We start from the raw sequence: 25,995 nt of genomic DNA, 5'->3' as shown, positions 1-25,995 counted from the left end.
CAGATTTTATTAGGAACACCGAAAATGAAAATGTATTTAATAAAATATTATAAAAATACCTCATTGAACAAAAAAGTTTTATTCAGTAAATTATTTTTGATATTCATCATTCCCAATAAAATAATTTTCCCTAATACAATGGCCTACTTGTGTTTTAGTAATCGGGGAATTATTTAATTTTAAAAATGGCTGCGGGCATACTTATTTTAAATTATGTAATTTTGTTTATTACAAATATAACATTATGTATTGTGCTGAATAAATATAAATTGTAATTTATTTGTTGTGTGAACGCTTTCAGTAAGAAGATTTTACTAGATACAGTATAATATATCCTTCATTTCACAGTGTATTCGGTGACTGTTTGCCGTTGATTGTTACTCGATTCATATTTTGCTGTCCGGAGCCAACGACCACAATCTCGGGACCTTGTTTTTCGCCCAGTACTTGCACGTACCTGTCAAATGATTTCTAAAAACAAAAAAATATTATTTTTTTATGCTGTGTGAAGTGTATACAGTGTTAACCACCCCACTGTACGTGATAAGGTAAGGGAGTATAATAAAGAACGGGCAGCAGAGTCGTTTGTTCTACTACCAACATCTACTGCGATCACCAATCCCTCTGCGCAGCATGGTGTCAAAGTCAAAGTCAAAAATATCTTTATTCAAGTAGGCCCATAAACTTTAAACCAAAGAGCGGTTGCTCTTCTAATGATTTTTAAGTGATAAAAAAGGACACCCGACTAAGTTTGTTGTGGGCTTCTTCTTAGACCAGAACGCGTTTGGAACCCTCGTAGCTTTGGTTTAAAGTTTACGAACATGGTTATCGCAATCATCTCACTACACCTTTCTCATGTAATGTACGCATCATAAGTGCCTGGTTAGAGCTGTAATTCACACCCAAGCTTTTTTTATCGTTTACTTAGTCCTTTATACTATAATAGGATTATGAGCACGCCCTCCAGTTGGGCCTTTAGTCCAGCAGTTGGCTGTTTTAGGGTAATGAGGAACAGTCTTATATTCAATAACGAATAAAAGTAGTAAGTATTCAAAAAATAACTCATTCAATAACTTTTATGACAGATGATTTTTATACGTTTCAGAGCCTACAGGTACGACTTATTCATGATTTCTAAAAACAAAAATATGTGTGATGAACATGAATGTTTGATTGTTTATTTGTACATTTTAAGTATTTATTTATATTATTCATAAAAATATTCATCAGTTATCTTAGTACCCATAATACAAGCTACGCTTACTTTGGTTCTAGATGGCTACTAAGTGTTTATTGTTGTAGTATATTTATTTATTAATATTATGCGAGACCGAGCTAAATCTCAATCAAACAAGCATTAAAACAGACAGCTTCATTTTCTTCAATTAAATTGATTCTGTGTTAATTGCAACCAATGGCTTGTAATATTTGCACGCCAGCTAATGGCAATTCACTGTGACTTCGCAATTGATATTGAAATGACATCTATCTATGTTCTATGTTCTGACTCTGCTTGATTTTAGTAACGCTTTCAATACCGTTGACTATGATATCTTGCTTAGTCTTCTGCGCTCTATTAACATATCTCCATCGGCGATAGACTGGTTTCGGAGTTACCTCATTGGTCGTCGACAACGCATTCGGACTGATGAGTCCGTTTCATCTTGGTGTGATGTTACGGCCGGGGTACCTAAGGGTGGCGTGTTATCTCCTTTACTATTTGCCATATTCATTAATTCTATCACTCAAAAAATAGCTTTTCTCTATCACATGTATGCAGATGATGTCCAGATTTATCGCCACTCAACTTTTGAAAATCTTGGCTCTGCTATTACTGCTGTTAATGTTGACCTTTCACTAATCTGTGAATGGAGCAAGCAGTATGGGCTGAAGGTGAACCCCGCAAAATCACAATCAATAATTATTGGCAGTCCGGGAATGATTTCAAAAGTTGATTGGCAGAACATCCCTTCTATTGTTTATAATGGTTTCGCTATTCCTTTTAGTGCCACCGTTAAAGATCTTGGCATTCAAATAGATCAGGATTTATCATAGTCAACGCATATTAAGGAGCTGAGTAAGAAAACTTTTGCGACAATGCATTCATTGCGACGCCTACGTGCTGTTCTGCCAATCCCAACCAAAGTTATGATAGCCCATTCTCTCCTTCTCTCAATTCTCGATTATGCGGATGCATGCTTTCTTAATTTGACTGAAGACCAGATTAACAAACTTGAGCGTCTCCAAAATCTTGCTATTCGGTTCATATTTGGCCTACGCAAATATGACCACGTTTCCGAATTTCGACAAAAACTCAAGTGGCTCCCTATTCGCCGTCGCCGGGATTTGCATGTACTTTCGCTTCTGTACTGTGTTTTATTTCATTTAAAAACTCCTTCTTATCTTAAGGAGAAGTTTACTTTTCTGGGAGTGCAATCTGATTTAAGATCGTGTCGCGCGCTGACTCTGAGTACGCCTTTTCATAGAACTAAGTTCTATGAGCACTCGTTTACAGTGCAAGCCATAGCGCTATGGAATGCGCTCCCAATAGACATAAGGCAGTCTAAGACACTTTGTATTTTTAAGAAAGCTGTCAAAAACCACTATAGTTTGAATTGAAGACGACTTGTAATAGTATTTACTGTTGTTAATGTATTTATGATATGTTATAGTATATATTAGTTTATTATTATTTTTTATTATTTAATTTATTATGTATTATTTTATTTGTGTAATCTAGTTTAAGTATTAGTATGTAGTTATTAGTATGTATTTTTTTTTAATATGCACAACCTGCAGTATGTTATCCTTTTGTTTTCCTTATCCTAAGGTTGCCTGGAAGAGATCGCTACGAAGCGATAAGGCCGCCTTTTGTATACTTCTTCTGTCTGTGTTTTCTTTTATTCTTTTTTTGTATTTTTATTTGTGTGCAAATAAAGAGTATAAATAAAATAAAATAAAATCTATGTAAACGTGTGTTTTATGCAAATAAAGATCAATCTATCTATCTATTTAAATGTTTCAATAATCTTTCGACCAACGGAGTTATGTGCATGTTACTTGCATTTTATCGCAAGAGTAGAAAAAAAATGTTGCTTGATACTAGTAATTTTAGTGACATACTTTCCGTAATTGCATCAAAATGTACTCAAAATTTTCTTACCAGAGCAAGAGTAACCGTTCCTAATATTTGGTTCAAAGCACCCTGAACATCAACATTAAATTGTTGATACCGCTGAAATAAAAACGTTTATGATTTGAAATATGTAGGTAATAAGTTGAGAGTTACGAGCTGTTGTGGTGAAAAAATATTAATTTCAATTTATTAGCATTTTAAAATACATTGCTGATACATCCCTATCCCTATCCTTATCCCTACTAATATTATAAATGTCAATGTAAGTTTGTTTGTTACGTTTTCACGCAAAAACTACTAAACCGATCCTCATGAAACTTTGTACACATATTTTTGGAAATGTTAGAAGTAATATAGGATACTTTTTATCCCGACATCAAGCTCCAAAGCCAAAATTGTGTAGATCTTATTAATGTGGTTGGAGATAGAGGACAGAACTCCTTAGCGGACAGCAGCAAACCCTTATTTTAAAAAATCGTTTTCAGTGTAATAAGTTGTAATGTTTAAAAAATTCGTCATCGTTATCGTTATATTTTATACTAGCTGTTTCCCGCGACTTCGTCTGCGTTTGATTTTTTTTTTGATCTGGCAGAAAAATTAGTTTTAGTTTTAAAAATATTTCAAGTATTCAGTATCGCTAAGCCTTAAATGAGGGGTTTACTGTTGTCCACTGAGGAGTTCTGTCCTCTATCTCCAGCCACAGTTTTGGCAATATTAAACACATATTATAACCTCTAGACTACGAAAATAATGATTTAAATCGGTTATAATTTGTCGGAGCTATGGTGTAAAATCGTCAAACACTTTCATCCCCTCTCCCAAAGGAACCGAGCTTAATGTCGGTATATCCTATATTACTTCTAACACTTCCAAGAATATGTGTACAAAGTTTCATGAGGATCGGTTAAGTAGTTTTTGCGTGAAAGCGTAACAAACAAACTTACATTGACATTTATAATATTAGTAGGGATAGGGATTTATTCCACTACAAGTAAGCTATTAAATTCAATCTCACCTGGTGGTAAGTGATTTTGTGATTGTAGCGGGTTGACCTGTCAAGACACCCGTTTTTCTTAAATATTTTCTGGTATTATGTAAATTTCAATGCTCATTGGATTAGGTCCTTTGCAATTTTAGGTTGCACGTGATAATATAGTATGTATTACCTGTTGCTGACATCTGTTATTACAAGCCACGGGTACGCCATACGAGTAGTACCTGTAATTAATTAATAATGGTTACTTATAAAAGTGGGATAATTTTAACAAATAGGTTCGCCCCAAAGCTAGACCTCGCGCTGCAAGACAAATGCCTTTAACTTTTTAGCAACGGTCGAAACAACGTATATTAACTGATTGTCTATACAAATATAGCACTTCGAAGAGCATGCAAGGATATATATCCCTCCTAGGGCTAGAACTCACGCTACTCCTTTTTAAATAATCTTCGGTTGTTAAAAATGAGTTCTAGGACAAAGCTCTACCTAGCTGGGTTGCTTTTTGGCGTGATCAAACTAGGTAAAGCATTAACCTCGTCAATAAGTTTAATTGGGCTTGCTAAGGTTAGACGGACCGTCGAACTTGTCGTAATCAACTCCGTATCCCACTTCATCGCTCTGCGGCATTCAAAGGTACGTATTCCGCCACTAAATGTTGGAATAACATTGCCCCTCCGATAAAAACTACAAAGTAATTTTTTAAGCAACAATTCATAAAAATCCAAGACTATTTCGCGGAATATTCATTTATATATGCTCGTTTATTGATTATTTTCTGTATCTAGGCGTGTAATTTTAAGAGATATTAAATATTATTTGTTACTAGCTTCTGCCCGCGACTTCGTCTGCGTGGACTTCAGAGTTGCTTCTAAAATCCGTTAACGATTTGAAATCCTACAACGGGAACTATTTGAGAAATCGGTATAGAAAGTACATGTCCTTTTCCATAGTATAGGTGACATGCATACCAAATTTCAAAGCTATCTGCCCGCGGCTTAGCTCGTAAACAATTTTCAATTTTCCCTCGGAAACTACTTAGGAAATCGGGATAAAAGGTAGCATATGATATTTTCCATGTCAAAGGCTACATGCATGCTAAATTTCATTCAAATCCGTTCAGCCGTTATTGCGTCATTGAGTAACAAACATCCACACTTTCACATACTAAATTATAGTAGGGTATTAGTAAGATAATTGAAATATTGCATAGGATTAATAAATAATATTGATAGAGCATTGTGTAAAATGTAAAAGGTTTTATAGTATATTTTTATAGTATAGTAGCAACCCAGCCCGCTTCGCCGGGCTAGATTATGCTTTATTTTATTTAAACAATAAACTTACATCATAAATTTTTTAATTGAAGTCTCATAATATATTAAATCATTTATTTCTCTCCGTATTCATTCTCTTCTATTCTCTTCTCAAGCGGGTGAAGATCATTATCTACACCCATGTACACCCAACAATAGAATATCATCATAGTAAATAAAAGCTGTAATTGACAGTTTGACAGTTCAAAAATAGGAGTGCTCCGATCGTCACCAAACTGGTTTACTCGCCATACAGGATTACTCGCCATGTCAATCCGGAGATTCAGCCGTTTCGGAGCCTATACGGAATACACTTTCTCTTTTATATATATAGATGGATTTGTATCATTAATTTTATTATTTATTATAGTAGCATTAAATTTAATTTATTAGAATAGGTAATAGTTATTTCCGTGGCGTCACCTGGACTATGGTTTCAGCTGAAAATCAGCGGCGCATGCTTTTATGCCTGGCAGAGCGTGTTGCACAATGCTGAGCTGGAACCTTTTACTGGTTGTGCCACACATGACAAGCGTAATCCTGGCGCTTCTCTTATCTATGTAATAGAAGCTTCTGGTAGCACTTAAAGTTAATACCTAATCACAATGTGTTGTAAATTGTAATGTAGCATAAGGAATTAATAAATATATTTTTTTGTTTTTCTTTATTGAGTGTTTCTTTCAAGATTTTGGTTAGGTGATGAAGACATTAGAATAACGATAATTATAGTTAATAACATAATATCTTACTCGTAATAGGGCCTGGCCTCAGAAATGACTGCAAACACGACTAATGTGACGCAAAAACCAAGGATTTTCGCCATCATCTTCTTATTAACTGCGCTGTAATTTAATTTTATTTTATTTAACAAAATCAAGCAATCAATAAGCGATAAGAAAAAATGAAAATAAATTGAAGCATTATACAATTATTACACAATCATCATATATTTTCCTTATTCTAAGGTTGCCTGGCAGAGATCGCTACTGGGCAATAAGGCTACCTAGTTACTGCTTCTGTAAGTGTTTTTTTTTATTTTTCTTTTGTTTTTTTTACCTTGTAGTGTGCAAATAAAGAGTATAAATAAATTAAAAAAATCGTCTGTTTATATAAGTATGCGCTTCTTTATTTGTTTAAACCTTTGTTCGGCTCAACAATTGTACCTATTGGTGCATAGTATTTAGCTTTTAATATATCTAGCATTAATAATGAAAATCAACATCGCCTACGTTTATTTATCCCGGATAATCAACGGGGACACGTTTAAATATAAACCTATCAATGCCCGGATTTACGGTTTAACAAACACGGTTTAAAAAACGGGTGACATATATACGCGCTTATATTTTCCGATCCGTCCGTGAAGTCACTATGGCAATTCCCGAAAATCAGCGCTGTAGCTGACACCTGACTGCAGCATAAAGCTGGTAGCAACCTGTTCAGCCAACTTAGAATAAGTAAGTCTTAAGTAATGGGAGCCTGGCCTCCACGATTCGGAAAAAAAAGCTTAGAACCAGTATAGGTGGCATTATGTTTTGCATGTTAATTGGAATATATTCTGGAACTCAAACATTTCATAAATACGTTTATAATTTCTGTTTTTTTCTTTTTCTATGTAAATTTACTTAAGTTATAAGTAATATTTCCAATAATACTTGCCTATTTTTAAACTGGTCACTGTACGCACTCTGATAGTTCACAAAAAAAATATTTTAAAACTCAAATAAAAATATTTGCTGCTGTCGTCAGCTCTGATACATAACGTGTAATTAGTCGACTTACAAGTTGTATTTAAATATTACATTTCATACGCCTTATCTCTATTTTTTTATATGGCTTCATTATCTTTGACGGGTCAACGTAAGAAAAACGAACACTCAAAAAAGTGTAAATTAGTACATATTAAATGAGAGTCGGTATTGCAAGCGAAGTGTTCTCTACCAAGTTTTAATATGAAACACTACGTAAAATTTACAAAATTAAGATCGGGCAAAAAACTCGTTTCTTGTATGGGGACAAATCTTCAATATGTTATCATCACAGATTATGAAAATGAAGCTTAATTTGCTATACTCCTCGAAAAGCAGGAGAATCTGTATGGTGTAATTTATAATTTCTTCAATCGTTATACTCCACACCAAACAGATATTCGGCCTCTACGCACGTTTCGCTCCGAAACTCAGGAGCATCTCCTGACTGACTTAACAATTATTCATTGAAAAGTCAATATCTCCTGAGGATGTTTTTAATTCAATGGTTGTTATTTTATTTATTTTTATTAATTCATTTTAATTTAGTAAGAATGGCCCATCTACCCTATTATATAATAGAATAATTAAAAATTAAAATTAATCAAAAAAAAGAAAAAGGTGAGCAAGTTATAGTGGCTATAGAAATACGCAATTTTCAACTGTTTACCTATTACGGTTCATGCGATACAGCTTCTGCCAGACAGAAAGACTGAATTAGGAATAGGACAGTAGACGATTCGTATGAGTCCCGTTCCGTTACCAAAATTCCGAACAAACGAAACGATCTGTCGAACATTTTACTGGCGAGTCCGGTGGTACTTTTACCACTAAATTTGTAACTAAACCGGCAACCACGTCCTTTGCACCAGAGTTCTTCCCCCGACGAGCGCTGAAATAGCTCTACTACAACAAAACTCTCTTTCCCTAATCGATAATTGTAAGATTATATCGACGACATAACTACAGTTGTATAAAAAATATAATATAGTAAAGATAGATCAAATAAGTAATTATCAACCGATTGGTGTCCGCTGCTGGACATAGGTCTTTTGTAGGGAGTTCTAAAAACCAGTCTTGTGTCGGGGGTCTACCAATGCTGCGTTTACCGGTGCAAGGTTGCCATTCCAGCACTTTGGGACCCGAACGTTCATCGGTTCTCCGAGCTATGCGACTCGCCTATTGCAACTTCAGCTTCGCGACTCTTAGAGCTATGTCGGTAACTTCGGTTCTTCTACAGATCTCCTCATTCCTGAATTGATCACGTAGAGGTACTCCGATAACAGTTAATAACTTGTTTTAATTTCCTCAAATGTTGCATTAATAATTTTATAAATCCAATTTACATAAAGCTATATTATTCCAAAAGCCCCGTCAATGGATAGGAGCTCTTGATGCCTGCGCTCTCGACATGTTCAATTCCCTTGTATCGGTTCCAGTTTTTCTGAAAAAAACGTATGTGTACTTATATACGCGTTAGAAGTTACTAATCGCCTTTCTTCGCTTTTATCTTTCGCCTTTCTACGGTTCTAGAAAAAGCGACACCAGCAATAGAAAAAAGGTATTTAATACAATAAAAGTTTTGATATATTATCTAGTTAAATAAAGTTTATTTAAATATCACAAAAACATTTCTACATAATTAAAGAAATGGCATAAAATAATAATAAATAAATAAATATACTACGACAATACACACATCGCCACCTAGCCCCAATGTAAGCGTAGCTTGTGTTATGGGTACTAAGAGAGCTGATGAATATTTTTTTATGAATATAATATACATAAATACTTATAATATACCGATTAACACCCAGACACTGAAAAACATTCATGTTCATCACACAAACATTTTCCCACGTCCTTGGACTTAGAAAGCACCGCTGCCCACTGCGCCACTCGGCCGTCAGTAAACGTAATTAAATTTGGAACACTAATTAACTCATTATCTGGCAACCAAGTTTCACTCAACATTAAAATATGAGATTTTTGTACAATTTAATCAATGAAATCACCGGACTGAGCCCGCAGGCTTTGACATATAAAAGTGTACACTGTCAAACCTTATAGCTAACTTCAGGGTGTCGGTTTTTTGTGACGGTGTGCGCGCGCATCCTAAATTTACTCTATAATAATCTACTATTTTTATATTCATAATCTTTGACGACTTTTTTCCGTTTCTATACAGCTTAATTGTAGATATATTGTAGAGGTCTAACTTGTTGTTGATTGAAAAAAAGACAGATGTGACGTTTTAAAAGTGCTGATAGCCTAATTTAAAAAAACAACTTTGAATTTACTGAAAAAACCCTTCAGAAAAGTCCAAAGGCATATAATATTTTCGTGAATCGCACCTCGTAATACGTAGTTGGTAAACCTGCTAACCACTAGACCAACCAAGCAATCATGGCAGTGGCCTATCTATATACGGATATACATCTATGACAATCCTCTGCGGTGGACGGGCTACATAACATAACAGGAAACAACTCCGCTTGTGTTTACACACAGAACTCGCTTGTTTTGCCCTACGCAAGGCTACAATGTAGTGCACTGTAGTAAGACTGTAATGAGTTGATGTGATGATGAAGATGCAGGCTAAAAAAGCAGCTCTCGTATGAAGTTAATGCTTCATGAGGCTTACTTATGCTTAAAGCAATATTATTAATGAAAATTAAGCTTAATTTGCTATATTCCGCAAAAATCAGGAGAATCTGTATTTTTTATTTATTTATTTTATTTATTTATGAACAATAACATATCTTAACCACTAATGAATGAAACGATGATCACTGTAAAAGTATAAAACTGCGTAACAGTGATAACGCCCACCTCCAAAACTTAAAATTTACCACTGTTCACTTGATATTTATCAAAAAATCTAAATACATTCAAAAATATTAATTATAATAAAATAAGATACAAAAAAACAACGATTAAAAGGGATACATGAAACATGTTGATCTTGATTTCCAGTGTATGTGTAAGAGTGTATGTATTTTGTGTGCAAGTATGTTAGTGTCTGTCTGTGTGTGTGTGTGTGTGTGTGTGTGTGTGTGTGTGTGTGTGTGTGTGAATGTGTGTGTATGGTGTAATTTATAATTTCTTCAATCCTTATACTCCACACCAAACAGATCTTCGGCAATGAATGTAGGAAAGTAGAATGTAGTTGAATATAGGAAATTAAGTAATAACTTAGTATACAAATTAGTATACAAAGTAACGCCTGCTTCTATCCAATGTGCAATATTATTTTAAGATTGTAAAAGTTTTGTAGATTTCTGCACAAAATAATTGGCACCTATACCTATTCGTTGTTTTAAAAATACTTAGTTTATAAAATTCTGGGGTGTGTAAAATGACAGTTTATCTTATTAAATGAAACTATTATAAATAAATCTGCTTGCCAGAGAGTTCTCCATAATGTTGATCAAGGTGAAGCCTTCAGCAGTTTGCCAGCGTGGTAGACTACGGCCTAAGCCTCTCTTCCAGAGAACTGTTCTCTGTAGTGGGCCGGCACAGAATTAGGAGCATACAGAACCCTCATTCAGCTATTATTATATGCAGTGCATTGTGTCCAGTCAGTCAAAATGCCCGGCACACATCGAATTTAACACCCGCGGAATGTTGTTAGCTAACAAACAACGAACAGTAACTCCTAGCTGATCCAGCATAGACACATTTGTGCGCTTGGCTATCTAGGATATTCTCAACATGCGCCTCGAGCACAACTCCACTCCAGTGCCTCTATCATCTCATTTTCTCTTGCCTTGATGGTCCATGTTTCAACCCACACGGTTTCTTATTTTGTGTGAGCCGGTAATTGGTAGATAAAAGACACGAACAGGTTAAAACCTGTTATATAAGCGTATTTACTCATCATAAACTTGACAAATTAGATTATCAGATTTTTTACCACAAAATTTCCACCATTATCTGGGCAACCGTGTTCCTAAATCTGACACATCCACCTTTTCTCTCTATATAACAAAAAATACACCACATATAGATAATTTAACGAGCAGACTTAGTTCTGCAGCATACGCGGTTAAAAAGATTCGTTATATGACAAATATAGTAACTGCGAGGCATGTGTATTTTAGTTATTTTCACAGCATTATGTCCTACGGCATTTTATTATGGTGTAATGCTGCTAATATAGATTCTATTTTCGTACTGCAGTAAAGAGGGCTGTTCGTGCAATATATAATATGGGACCAAGAGAGTCATTAAGGGATAAATTTAAAGAAGTTAAAATAATGACGGTGCATAGTCAGTACATATTTGAAAATATAATTAATATTCATAAAAATATAACAAAATTTAAGAAGAAAATGAACTGTAACAATATAAATATTAGAAGCAAAAATGAACTCGTTGTGCAGTTTACTAGGCTACGTAATATTGCGTTCAAGGGCAATTGTATATTATTTGATAAAAAATTACCGAATGAAATCTTTGAGATGTCTCTCAATAAGTTCAAAGTTTATATAAAAGGCAAGCTTACAGAAAAATCCGTTTATAATGTTAAGGATTACTTAAACGATAAAAAAGCTTGGGTGTGAATTGCTCTAGCTTCATAGCTTAATATTAATTTATTGAGATGGTGATAAGAAAAAAATTAACCCGACTTAGGGGGGCGTCAATAAATTACGTGAGGTGTTTTTTTAAATTTTCTGCCCCTCTCTCCCCCCCTGGTGAGATGTCGTGAGATTTCATTCAACCCCCTCCCCCATCCCCCAATCTCACGTGAGATTTTTCAAAATGTGAGTTTCTTACGTAAACGCGTTGGATTGTTATTGTAATAAGAAAAAAACAAATTTGCTTCATGCTTTTATTTACGACTATTCAAGACTAGTCATCAATATTGCTGAGAGTTTAATTATAAGTGTAATAAAAATTTAACAATAGAATACTTAAATCGTAACTACTGTGATTAAAAAAAGAATATCTACTCTAAAACGTCGAAGTATGAATGAAATTATTTTCTTTCGCCCGAATTAATAAATGATCTTAATCGTATTACGATTACGCTTAAGATAAAATCTTAAGCATGTACAATCTGGATTAAATGGACAAAAATAGTATAATTTTTTTTTGTTTCAATCAGAAAAAAAATTGCGTGATATTTGCCGAGACCCCCCTCTCTCCAACGTAAGATTAGATGAGATTTGACTCGACCCCCTCCCCCCCTTAAACACCTCACGTAATTTATGGACGCCCCCTAGTTTGTTGTGGGCTCTTCTTGGACCAAGGCGCGTTTGGAATCCTCTTAGATTTAGGTTTTAGCTGGCGAAAGAAGTTATCACCATCCCCTTACACATGTTCATACTTGTGTAAACATAAATGTATGAATGCTTCATAAGTGTCTGTGATAGGCCTATACAAGTATGAATATAGAAATTTTGAATTTAAATTTAAATTTTGAATTTAATCTACACTAGTTATAGAGAGAAAGAAAAGGTTACCTACTTACTTACAAGTGAAAATCTGCTAATTAAAAAACGAATACAAAACTTACTATTATATCGCTTGCTACAAAATTCGCTTCCTCGAGTAAATGTTGATTTTTCTGAAACATAAATAAGTGAGTATCAATAAATTAATATTAAGCTATGAAGTTAGAGCAATTCACACCCAAGCTGTTTTTAAACGCTTTTATTAGTTATCTTTTAAGTTATCCTCAACATGGTGGTGTGCCTTACTAATAAATAAATAAAGAAACATTATAATAGGATTTTCCTGTAAGCTTACGTTTTATATTGAATTTATTGACATCTCAAAGATTTCATTCGGTAATTTGTTATAAAATAATATACAATTGCCCTTGAATAAATTAGCAATTTAATGTAGCCTAGTAAACTGCGCAACGAGTTTATTTTTGCTTCTAATATTTACATTGAGTCCATTTTCTTTTTAAAATTTATTATATTTTTATGGATATAAATTAAATTTTCAAATATGTACTGACTATGTTAATTGTACTCTCTTGTTATTTATGCATACGCTTTTCACGCTTTGCTAAGAGAAAACCATAACAAATTTATACATTTTTAAAATGCATATAAATACAACAAGTGAAGGTTTAATACCTTTACTTGTTACGTTTGGTAAATACTCGTAGGACAAAAAAACAAATACTGTAGTTAAATGTTAGATAATATAATTATTTAAAATAACTTTACACAAAACAACATAAGACAAATGGGAAATACTTAAAAAAACATAGTTAAAAAAAATGTCAAATGGACTAAACTTTACCAAACCAAATAAAAACCTCTTAAGCTAATGGCAGATTGCTACAATGAAGAAAGCTTTATCCAGCTAGTGATATTTAGAATGACTCGTCAAAGGCATCAGCAATTCTATAATGACGAAAATGGTAAAAAATGGATTGCGTGCAGCTAAAACGCATTGTGCGACATACTGCGATCAACTTAGAATTTTTGCGTGCAATTTTAATAAAAAACACAATTTTAAAGTATTTATTTAGTGTTTTGTAACGTACCCGACCAACTTCGCAGTCAAAATACGGACAAATCCGAAATCTGAAAGAAATAGAAAAAGAATCGAATATCTTTTTTTATGCCCTTGCATAGTGGCTTTAGCTTCTCTTTCGGTGAGACTCCGTAAGCACCTTTTATTTTTAGGAGTTATGTATGCATTTAAGAATAAATAAATACGCTGACGACCTTAAACAGGACGTCCCAGGTTCGATTCCCGGCAGAGACAATTTGGGAATTTATTATTTCTGAATTTTCTCTGGTCTGGTCTGGTCAGGGAGGCTTCGGCTACGGCTAGTTTACCAGTAGTAGAAGTACCAACAAAGACGTGCCGCTAAGCGATTTAGTGTTCCGGTGCGATGTCGCGTCGAAACTGATTAGGGGTATCACTACCATACTCCCTAACAGCTCAGCCCGCTACCATCTCAGACTGATTTCACCATCTCACTTACCATCAGGTGAGATATCAGTCAAAGACTAACTTGAAGTGGAATTTAAAAAAAATATAGGTACCTACTAAGAGAGTACACACATATAGTCTCGAAGCGAGCGTTGCTTGTGTTATGGGCACTAAGATGACTTATGAATATTTTCATGAAAAAAATACATAAATACTTATAATAAAAGTCAAATATTTCTTTATTCAAATAGGCACATAGATGGCATTTTTGATGCGTTGATTATATACAAAGTGTGAACAAAGCAATGAGTAGTGATGGCGTAAACTTAAAACTAAAGCTACGAGGGTTCCATACGCGCCCTGGTCTAAGAAGAAGCCCTCACATTGTCATTTGAAATATTAAAATATTTAAGAAGCAACCTGGTTAGAGCAATTGTTTACATCCAAGCTTTTTTACCACTTTTTTTTTTTACTGTACTGCAAGTTTATTTTTGCATCTAACGTTCAAATTATTGCAGTCACATTTTCTCTTTAATTTTGATATATTTTTGTGAACATATATTAAATTTTCAAATATGTATTGGCTATACTGAGACTGTCATTATTTTAACATCTTTAAGTTTATCTTTTAATGACTCTCTCGGCCCCATTTTATAGATCGCACGAACAGCCTTCTTTTGCAGCACGAAAATAGTGCCAATATCAGCATCATTACCCCATAGTAAAATTCCATATGACATAATGCTGTGAAGGTAGCTAAAATAGACTAGTCTAGCCGTTTCTATGTCTAAAAGGTGGCGAATCTTCTTTACTGCATAGGCAGCAGGACTAAGCCTGTTCGATAAATTATTTACATGTGGGCCCCGTTGAAGTTTAGCATCTAACGTTATTCCTAGATATACTGTTGTATCCACCGGATTCAATTCCTCATTATATAGGAGTATAGTGGTTTTTACATGTTTAACATTTGGTAATGTGAATTTTATGCACTTTATTTTTTTTGTCCATTTAAAACCAAATTATTAGCTTCACTAACATTGTACTACTTTAGCGTGAAAGTTGTTTACATAGTCAAAAGCTAATTCACGTCTTTTAATTTTGAACATAAATGATGTATCATCAGCAAACAACACTATAACATCCAGCAGGGCTAGCACGGGCAGGAGTAAAAAATTATATCCCCCGATTATATCCCCTGACAAGGGATATAATTAACGTGTCCACGTTCTAAATCACTGGAACATGGAATAGGAGAAGTTTATCCCCGTTTTTTAATACACATATATTATTTGGATATTATTTCCACTTGTGCGCCAGTGCTCTGAGAGTTGATAAAGATGTGGGAGAAGATAAATTTACGAGTATATCCTTTCCCCGGGGGTATAATTGTCTCCTGCCCATGCTAGCCGTGCAGGCACTTAAAAATCACTCATGTTCATCACACAAACATTTTCAAGTTAAATATCACTTGGTTAAACGGTGAACAAAAACATCGTGACAAATTCATCCTCAACTTATTGAAATAGCTGAATCCACTAGGTATTCACTAGGTAACTTCGAAGAGTTATTGCCGAAGATCTTTTTGGTGCGGAGTATAAGAATTGAAGAAGTTATAAATTACGATACAGATTCTCCTGCTTTTCGCGGAGTATAGCAAATTAAGCTTAATTTTCATAATATATCATGGAATTCCGCAAAGTAACGCCTGCTTCTATCCAACATTGTACTCTTTAATCAAAAGATCTATCCTTCAGTGGTATATATACAACGTGTAACAGAATTACGAAATAATATTGAATGAAGCATAAGAATATCTCATAAGGAATCACCCTGTAAACATATTAAATCAAAATAAGCAAATTTATTTTTCAATACAAATGAATTCAAAACATTCTCAGTGTTACTTATGACAACCCTATTGAAGACAAAAGACCGACACGTGCATAGTACCTACACTAAGTATGTAAGTATGTACCTAATAAAGTGACAGATTTTAATTTTGCATGTGATGTTAGGGCTGTGTCTAACTTCTTTCAGGAAAAACTATGGCAGTGGTTTATTCAAAAACTACGAGGTTAGATTTTTCTTCGGTGCCACAGATAAGTCTCAGAGACAGTACATGATCTTCCTCAAAAGCCTGTGAAGTATTATTTTGGTTTTCATTTACGCGTTGTATAATAACGTGAACAATAATTTTGTGGCCATCGAGTTAACCTTAACCTTACAGCAGTGGCGTGCACAAGGTTCTTGTTCAGGATAGGTACTACCCTGGTAAATAATACAAACTGGAAAAAATCGGTTCTGTAGGTTAGACAGTGCTTTTATACCTATGTAAGGTGCACGTCGTGAATGGTTATGACTAGCGCTTTATCTTTTTAAAACCTCAATCGCATATGACTCCTTAAAGCTTTTGGGGGTAATGCAGTGCTTTGTGGGTGTATTATGCGTCCGCCTCTGCCGTATAGTTATTTAAATGTGCTGTGACATTTAAATCGCATTAAAAGTCAGACCTCAGTACGATTGGTATAAGATTTGCACTCTCTCAAACGTGGATTAGTTTTCGCGTATCCAAACAGTGTAACATCAAAGCAAAATTTACCTCATGGTTCTCGTTCTAGAGTCCTAGTGTGTACTTCTGTTTTTCATTTAGCCATGAATGCTTGCATTTGAAGTGTAGGCGAACTAGAGCATAAAAAAGGTTCATAAGGTCCATTTTACTCTGATGTTAAGTGGATACAGGTCACAAAGTAATGAAACAAAAAGTCATATATGTATATTTACTCTTAATGTTAGTGTAGGTAGGTTATCATGTACAGGTCAACTCCGGTTCTACATGTTTGTGTATTATTATAAATGCTCTCTATTATTAATAACATCGGCGTGTGATGACGGCAGATCAGAACCAGTGGCATGCACTGGGTTTCTTACCAAGGTACCTAATAGGCATACACTAGGAAAGTTGCATAAAACGACACAAATTCTCCTCGTATAAAAGTTATATATGAATGTTAGGATATGCAGTGATTTTGTGCATGTATGGAGTGCACGCAGTGGCGGTACTTCCATACAAGCCGAAAAGCCGGGCTTGCGTTAAAATAAATATCTCTTTTAAATTTTTCTCGACTCTTCCGAAATGAAGTTAACAAAATAATTAAAACTTTATAGCAATGAGGATATAAATACAATGTTTTAACTTTTGCTCAATAAGGTATATACTCTTTGTCTCCGTTACTAAAGCACTACGTTACTATGGCAGGTAGACTCTGTGGTAGCAACCAGCCGTACGGCGCCGCGCCGCGCCGAACTATCGCGCTCTTCGCGTGTCTTCGTACGCGATCGGTGGTCTCGCTTTGTCTCGCTCACACTCATTTGCTTATATGGGGCTTTCATTTTACTGCTTTCTCTCATAGAAATTTCAATGTATTTAGCAGAGACAATCTAGATTATTTAATAATTTAGTATGGAGATCAAATGCCAGATTGCGAGTTGAAGTTAGTGAAGATGACCAGCGAGCGAATTGAAACAACTTCACGCGTGTTATTATTTGCGTTACAACTAGTTGACACTTGACAGATTCATGATTATTGGTTAGTAACTATATGGAGTTAATTATTGTTTTTTTTTTTTGTTGAATAATGCATTTTACTGGTTTGTTTTCTTATAAATTAAAGTAAATATTGTTAAATATGTGCTCAAATTGTGTGCAAAAAAATACAGCTCTTTATTTCACCGAAACCTACGCCAGACTTGTGTATTTCTTATACTAAGCCCATAAAAGACATCCTAATGGATCTGTAGAACTCTGTTTGATGCTCCCATTCTAATAAATTGTTTATTGGTATGGCATTTTTTTTTCTAATGAAAAGAATGGTTGGAGCGCGGCTGGTTATGACATAAAAATTAAAGAGAGCAGAACTCATAGAAACACTTGAAGTTCTATGATAACTTTTTTAATATTGGCTAACAGCGCAAGTAGTTTCTACTTTATCCAATCAATTATCAATCGAAATTTAAAATCATAATTCGCGTGCTGACATTAATCGTAGTGTTTTTCAAAGATTTGTTGATATTGTTTGTCATTTAGCACACGAATGGTGACTTAGAGATAATGACGAGTTAAATTTGTCCTTTAGGAAACTGGGCTTGCTCAAATTCAAAACCCTAGGAACGCCACTGAGTGCACGCCACTAATCAGAATACAGGTGTCACCACCACTCCTCTGCCCGCCGGGTGTCATACGAGTCGACTAAGGGAATATAACGGAGATCAACGGACATCAACGGATATCATTATCTGTGGTACCTTTTACTGCGAGTACCAACCCGTTTGCCCAGCAAATCTTCCTTAGGAGCAGTGGACTGTTAGAGGTTATTGATTATGATTAATAACAATTAAGTAAATATTGACAATGGTAGATAATAGAAAAAACACAGTGTTTACAAACATATTTGCTGACAATATAGATTTGTATATACATTCAAAATGATACCGCTTTATCTGAGGGTATTAAGCCTATTGAGTATAGTAAAAATTAACAAATAGACTTCTTGACCTCTCTTTGATTTTGCCAAGATCATGCTGTGATGCCGGCTAATTTTGTTTAAAGTCGGGAAGTTTACCCGGGTGCTTCCCGGGATAAAAAATTTACACCCATCTACAAGATCCAAGTTATATAATATTTTAGAGCCAAATGTCATCGAAATCGGTGCGGTGCTATCGACTTTATGGTATGAATTCTGTTCGTTAGAAACGCTAGGGTTAAACAATAAGCCTTAAGTCAAACGCGTTCTCTTGAATACAGGAAGTGGATTCTCATCTCCGTACAAAATAGACAAGTGTACAACTGTTGCTGTCAGCTTATGAGTTTTACATGAAGGTCGCTGGTTGGAATTTGTTGCAATCGTTACTGAATTTCGAAAAAGGTCTGCTAAGCTAATCGTTTTTTGGCAGACTGTGGTGACATAGCTACTGAGTAAATTTTAGACACGTTTTCTTGCTTGCTTTAATTAATTTTAACGAGGTTTGAGCCTTTACATTTGTTCAGACGCATTAGGGCTATTCGGACTCCATGTATTATTTTAGGTATTTGCCGTTACTTATCTATGTTATTGTTCATAAATCTACGTTCACATTAATATAAGAGAACATCCACAGAGAGAACATAAGGGTCCAATATTTGCAGTGTTGTGTAGTATTTTCGAATTTCTGGATAATCGCATAGTATTAAATGAGCATGCATCCATCTAAGCATGCTCTGCGGTTTGTATAGACAAGTTCTTAGAATCCCTGATATATTTGTATATATTTAGTTGTCATTTAGTAGTAATTATAATCATTGTAGTTATTGCTTCCCTGGTTTCTCTGGTTTCCTTGGCTCCTCTGGTTTCCTTGGCTCCTCTGGTTTCCTTGGTTCCTTTGGTTTCCTTGGTTCCTTTGGTTTCCTTGGTTTCTCTGATTTCCTTGGCTTCCCTGGCGCCCGCTGTTTCCACCGTTGTAATCATTGTAGTCATTGTAGTCATCACCATAGTTGTTGTTGAACATCACGCGATTGTTATTGTTATTACCGGGACCAATGACAATAGTTTGAGGTTTTCTTTGGGCAGCAAGTTTTTGGGCGTTCAACTTTGTGATGTAACTCCAGTTTGTATCCTTAAACGAAAATAAAGTACGTTTACGTTTTCACGTTACCAACCGTGACAGCAAAGTATTGGTTTTTTTTTTTGAAAGTGCTAAACGATGAAACTAACATTCTGATTTAAAAACCTTAAAAAGTCCCAATTCTTGAATTCAGTTTTTAAAACTTTGATCCTTAGAGGGTAAAATGGTGGATGAACGTTTTGTATAAAAGTCCGTCGTTTTTAAAGTTACATAGTTGAAAATTGGTATTTTTGTTGACAATTTTAATGGCATATTCAAAGGCGTGAAACACGCTGATCTAGTAATGGTAAAAAAAAAAATTAGCCTTTGATTTACTTTATATCAATAGCTGGCTCACGAGTTGGCCGAACATGAACATTTGCAGCACCAGAGGAGCCACCATAGATTGTTAGTTTTAAAGGAATTTGTTTATCCGCCTCTTGAATAACCCTAAATTATATAAAATTTGATATCCCAATTCTTAAGACAGTAAGAGACTTAATAGAGTAAGGTTCTCTATGACTTTCTATAAACATGATATGTTAAAGCTGTTCAACTGCCAGTTTATAGTAATAATAAAGAATTTAAAACGTTAAAACTTACCAAAATACCGTTAACTAGCCCCGAGATTGAATTGAGAATAGCCGGTGCTTCAGCTCTTTTCGTTCGTTTATAGGCCTGTAATATTATAAAAACCTTTTTATTTATCTATCATTATACCATTTAATCATTATATCTCGTTATTTTATCATCGGTCTGTAATTAAAAATACATTCAAAACACTTTAATATTAAACAACTTACAAGAATTACATTTTGGATAACTAAAATCTTTGTAAAATTAAAAAATTTAACTTAATGTAAATGTTAAGTTATTTGGAATAATACAATTAAAGAAAAATTACCTCTTCAGCGCATTCATGACATGGCACCTCGACATTACTGAAAAGTCGAAATAAATATTTACTGAACATAGAAAAAAAATACGCCTTATTTTCCTTACACTTCCCTTACGTAAATCCATAAGCTACTTCACATTATAAAATCCTATTAAGGTAAGGGTTTATGTACATATAAACACAGAAGGAATATGATTCATGTCTGTTCTTCTGATTTCAAGAAATGTTCAAGTTACATTAGCTAGCATCCGTATTTGCGTAAAAAAGTGTCACAGTAGTCGGACAGGTCACTATTCATATTATTAAAGTATTACGAGGCAATTTTAGTTTTATTATTTACTATTTTACCAAAATAGCTCAACGAACCGATGGGTGGGATGGGAAGAAGCAGGCAAACGCAATGTTTGTAGAAAATAAACTAAAAGAGTCTCAGGAGAACGCTGGACGCAATGTGGACTTTCATAAGTGGCTAATTGAGTTTTAACATTAAAATCAAAAATAAACTTGCAATGCAATTCATTAGACATAAAATATGATATTATTAAACGGAAATTATGTACAAATATACTACCAGATGATATCTTGGAGATGTCTCTTAAAAAGTTCAAAGTTTGTATTAAACGTAAGCTTATAGAAAATTCCTATTATAAAAAAGGACTATACGTACGATAAAAAAGCTTGGGTGTGAATTGTTGCTCGAAATAGATTGCTTCTTAAATAGCTTTAAATGACAATGTGTGATGGTGATAACAAAAAAAACCGCTTTTTTTATTATATACGTTTGGCTATGTTTGTTGTGGGCTTAGACCAGGGCGCGTTTTGAACTGTCATAGCTTTAGTTTTAAGTTTACAAATGTAGTTATCGCCATCAACTCACTTCTATGTAGGATATTTTTTCATGTAATGTACGCATCAAAAGTATATACATAGTATTGTTTACAGTCACGGGTGTAAGGACACTCCACAGTCACGTAGATTGGTAAAAAATGTATATCTAAACTTCAACCTCAGTGAGCAGTTGGTGCATGGCTGAGTTGGCAAACGCAAACGCGATAGCAAGAGAAACAAGGGTTCAAATCATATGTAAAATGTTCATAAAATGTATTTATTTAGTAAAAGGTAATCCATACTGTATTATGAAAATAAAACTTAATTTGCTATACTCTGCGAAAAGGAGGAAAATCTGTATGGTGCACTTTATAATCTCTTCAATTTTTATACTTCAGATAAGCAACTTATCTTCAGGAAAAACGCCCAGGCGTTACCGGGATGTTTTGCAGGATGCTTAGTTCTCTATGCATGACTTTACAACTACATCTTTATTATTACGGTTTTATGAAGAGTCCCGCGCGAACTACTCGTCTTTCCAGGTTAAATAGTATACTGTCTCTGTTCACAGGATTCAAGCTATTTCTGTGCTAAATATCGTCAAGATCCGTGCAGTGGCTCAGCCGATCATAGGTAAAATAAAGACACACTTTCGCATTGCATGGATAATTGCTAATACGAGCTTTTTGTCCTCCAATCAGAATTAAAACACCGATATTATGTTTGACACTGAGCAAAGAAACGGTTTTTAAGTTCGATTCGTTCGTCTTAAGCATGGATTGACCTATACTGGAGGACCTTACCTTAGCTCAATGTTGTGATATAATAACGGCCAACGGGCATAAGCTCTGTACCCCGATCCACACTTGGCTAGCGAAATTGACTACCTTCCTTTCTCCTACCTAACTTCCTCCTATCACTGTGGAAGCAGACCTGATGAAGCTCTTACTATCTCTGCGCAATATTAAGACAATCAGAGACATTCATTAGAATGATTCAATGATTATTAATTGGGATAATTCTGATGATAATGATTTTGGTTTATTAAAATTAAAAACTTACCCTATAGATTTAGATTCAGCCGAAAAAACTAAGGTGAGTAAACAAGCGTACAGTACAAGTAGTTTGGCCATATTTAAATGGAATTAAAATATTACAATAAAAATATTGTTTAAATGAGATAGTAGCTATCAACTCAAACACAAGACTCTTGCCTCGACCGAGTATATATTGCAATTTATCCCCGCTATCACAATAATTGCGTACTTTGCGTATGTAGCTTATCGTTGTGAGGTCAGTATAAGTTAAGAAGGAATGATTCCCTAATAAAGATTAAAATTAGAGAAAACCAACTTTGTTTTCATCAATAAATATGCCGAGTGCTGCTACATGAGGTTGAGAGAACTGACACTATATTAATAATCTATAAGGTTCAACATGGCGACAATAATATGATATAATGTTATTCTTGTTTCATCTTCATTAATCTGACTAAGTGTTATTATTATTATTTTTTTGTTTTTGACATCAATTCATTTGGCGTATGTAACTATTGTGTAACATTGTATGCCAAATTACTGGCAATACACTGTAACCTTAACCAATATCTAAAACCTTATTGACGTGTATTTTGCAATATATGATTATTATTACTATCATTAAATGGGATTAAATAATTTTTTTAAAAAATAGTTGGAAAATCCAAAAGTGCATTCCTCATAATCTCATTCATTACAATAAAATTGATATTATTTGTAAATAATAATTAAACTACATCTAATTATACCCTGAAAAGTAATAGGCTTCTATTCCTCAAAATACTGACAAAATATTTTTAAGAAAAATAAACATAAATATATAAAACACAGATAAACACCCAAAGACCACTGAAAAACATTAATGTTCATCGCCAGACATTTTCCGGTTTCGAACCCACAGCCTTGGACTCAGAAAGCAGGTTCTCTGCCCACTGCGCCAATCGGCCATCAAAATACATACTGCCAAGCAGTTCCGCCTTAGTAGATATGGGTTGCATATAACTGCCCTGTGGCGTGCATAGAGGGTATGAACAGGGTATGCAGATGATATAAAATGAAGAAAGTGACCAGTACGAATTATAAATACTTAGGGGTAGGCTTTTTATAACTCTTACAATGCCTTAAGTTTTTTGCAACTTATTACTGGAGATTTTCATCATTTTATATCGTCTGCATACCCTGTGCATACCCTCTATGCACGCCAGTGTAACTGCCCCTAGCAGATAAGTTCGTAATCACTACTTAGACTACAAAGTTGCAGTTAAGGGCTAACTTCTAGTGTAATAAAAAAAATATTTTCCCACTAGATAGGAGGTTTAATGAAATAAAATAGGAGTTCTACAAGGTACTTATGTTTTAATTATAAAACATGTCGGCTAAGACATTAAATTCTACTATAGGTCAATCTTGAATTAAATAATACTTATATAATATCAATACTGGTTGCGTCGGTTCCAGCGACCGCGGTTGAACATAACACGATTGTTGTTATTTGCTATTTCTCCCGGGACCAATGATCACAGTTTGAGGCTTCCTTTGGGCACGAAGTTTCTGGGCGTTCAACCGAGTGATGTACATCCAATTGGTGTCCTTAAAAGTAAAAATAAATCACTTAACTCATAATAATATATTTCATATTTCAGTAATTTTATTATTAAAAAGGAAAATATATATTTTTTTACAGTAGTACTTGACGGGCCAGGCAGATGGCCAGTTTAATTGTAGGTAAGCCTTAAAGAGGAGCAAAATTTCCGCCCTGTGTCCATCACCTGAAGTGTAGGTGTTCAGCCTCATATGCCTGTAACTACAGCGGCAGCCACTTCCTTCAAACCGGAACGTAGCAATACTGCTTGGTGATAGAAATATACATTGGTCTCCTGTCAGAATGAGAAGAGTTTAGTCCACGACGCGGCCCAAGTGCGGATTGGTAGACTTCCGGTGGTAAGCCGAAACATTAACTACTACACCTTTGCACGCTCTATTTTATTGTCATTATTTTAAGTTTCTTCTATATTTGTGTTTAATTTATATAAAATGTGTGTGTGCAATAAAGACTTAAAACAAACAAACAAACTAGGCTATCATCGCTCATAGGATACAAAAGTTTCCAATAACAATCGAGAATAGCAATAAAATGGTTATGTTACTTACCAGAATTCCGTTTACAAGCCCCGAAACTGAGTTTAGAATAGCCGGTGCTTCCGCTCTTTTAGTCCGTCTATAAACCTACAGCAATAACATAAAATCACTATTTATTACATGTTTCTCATACATAATTATATCTCATATACATGATATCTGTATGTGTATGTGTTTTGTGCTAAAACTTTATTACTGTATTTAAACAACATACAATTAGTCTGTATGTACACATAATGTTTTTTATGGAAATCACGTGTACAGTCTTGTAAGAAGATTGCTATGGCTAACTATAGCTGTGATTATACTTTATCGACGTTCAGTTTTTCACAAATCGCGGGAAAACTATGGATTTTTCGTTGGTAGAAAGTAGCCTGTGTGGTTAATGCAAGGTATTATCTATCTACAATCGAAATCTGTTTTTTAGTTCTTGCGTGAAAGAGTGTCATATACACCCATCCTCACAAACTTTCACGCTTATAATATTTCATTAAATACTACTTTAATCGATTGACATATGCTGTCGTGGAATTTTTTTAGAACTCTTATAGGGGAACAACATTGTCATACATGATTTTATCGAACCTTTAACCGTTTGCGCAGCACACCTTGATTTTGAAACATTCGTCATTGGTGCTTTGCTCCTATTGGTCTAAGCGTGGTGCTATATAAAATTAAGCTTTTCTCGATAAATAGGCCAACACTGATTTTTTTTAATCGGACCGGTAGTTCCTGAGATCATCGTGCTTAAGTAAAAAAACAATGCTTCAGGTTTATATATAAGTATAAAATGATACTAGGATAGCAGTATATTAAACGAGATAAACTTGATTTTTAATGAATGAAAAAAATAGTTTGAACAAGCTTCAGCTTCATATTCGAACAACAAAAAACAATAATCTTTAAAAGGCTTGACGTCATTTTAGCATAGGTGGTATAAAAACTGTGGCTTAATTGGTAAAGCACTTGACCGCAATTTCCGGAGACTTCGGGTCCAAATCCTGCCGCCAAATTTGTATATGCGTCTTAAAAATATTAAAACAAATGTTTAAGAGGTCAATCAAATAAATCAACGTAGTTATAACCATCACCTCACAATTATGTAAATGTATTTGTATGAACGCTACATACATGAATAACGAATTTCAGATTTTTTTTTATTCTTTAAAATATTTACCCTGAACACTTTACCTCATTAGCACAGTCATGACACGGCACCTCTAGATTGCTGAAAAGAAGAACAAAAATATTGAGTTAAAATTAATTAAAGCATAAAAATAATAAATAATCGTATCTTTTTTTTTTTTCAGAGCTGCTTGCTAAGCTCTAACTTCATGTTATCTTCTAATTCTATCTCAT

The 25,995-nt window shown here is 34.4% G+C and overlaps 2 protein-coding genes across 2 annotated transcripts; both read right to left on the bottom strand.

Annotated features, from left to right (window-relative positions):
- Positions 1-342: 342 nt before the first annotated feature.
- Positions 343-8,313, bottom strand: LOC120626452. The gene is made up of 5 exons (XM_039893977.1): positions 8,304-8,313; positions 6,196-6,288; positions 4,303-4,354; positions 3,164-3,235; positions 343-471 (listed from the first exon to the last, which is right to left on the bottom strand). The coding sequence occupies exons 2-5, from the start codon at positions 6,270-6,272 to the stop codon at positions 343-345; spliced, it is 330 nt and encodes a 109-aa protein (XP_039749911.1). The 5' UTR covers positions 6,273-6,288; positions 8,304-8,313.
- Positions 8,314-19,081: 10,768 nt separating this feature from the next.
- LOC120626566 (trihydrophobin-like) lies at positions 19,082-22,678 on the bottom strand. Its single transcript, XM_039894118.1, has 4 exons — positions 22,523-22,678; positions 20,639-20,675; positions 20,338-20,412; positions 19,082-19,746 (listed from the first exon to the last, which is right to left on the bottom strand). Exons 1-4 carry the CDS (start codon positions 22,591-22,593, stop codon positions 19,414-19,416), a joined length of 516 nt encoding a protein of 171 aa, XP_039750052.1. The 5' UTR covers positions 22,594-22,678; the 3' UTR covers positions 19,082-19,413.
- Positions 22,679-25,995: the final 3,317 nt, after the last annotated feature.

This window comes from Pararge aegeria, chromosome 9 (assembly GCF_905163445.1).
Source record: "Pararge aegeria chromosome 9, ilParAegt1.1, whole genome shotgun sequence".
Taxonomy (NCBI): domain Eukaryota; kingdom Metazoa; phylum Arthropoda; class Insecta; order Lepidoptera; family Nymphalidae; genus Pararge; species Pararge aegeria.
The sequence above is the reverse complement of the archived record's forward strand: the minus strand, read 5'-3'. Positions and strand labels throughout refer to the sequence as shown.

Coding starts and splice junctions, on each gene's coding strand:
- LOC120626452 (XM_039893977.1), bottom strand. CDS start 6,272: ATGATGGCGAAAATCCTTGGTTTTTGCGTCACATTAGTCGTGTTTGCA. Junction 4,355..6,195: donor GAGGCCAGGCCCTATTACGA/GTAAGATATTAT, acceptor AATTAATTACAG/GTACTACTCGTATGGCGTAC. Junction 472..3,163: donor GAACGGTTACTCTTGCTCTG/GTAAGAAAATTT, acceptor TTTTGTTTTTAG/AAATCATTTGACAGGTACGT.
- LOC120626566 (XM_039894118.1), bottom strand. CDS start 22,593: ATGGCCAAACTACTTGTACTGTACGCTTGTTTACTCACCTTAGTTTTT. Junction 20,413..20,638: donor GTCATGAATGCGCTGAAGAG/GTAATTTTTCTT, acceptor ATAATATTACAG/GCCTATAAACGAACGAAAAG. Junction 19,747..20,337: donor GGCTAGTTAACGGTATTTTG/GTAAGTTTTAAC, acceptor TTTTCGTTTAAG/GATACAAACTGGAGTTACAT.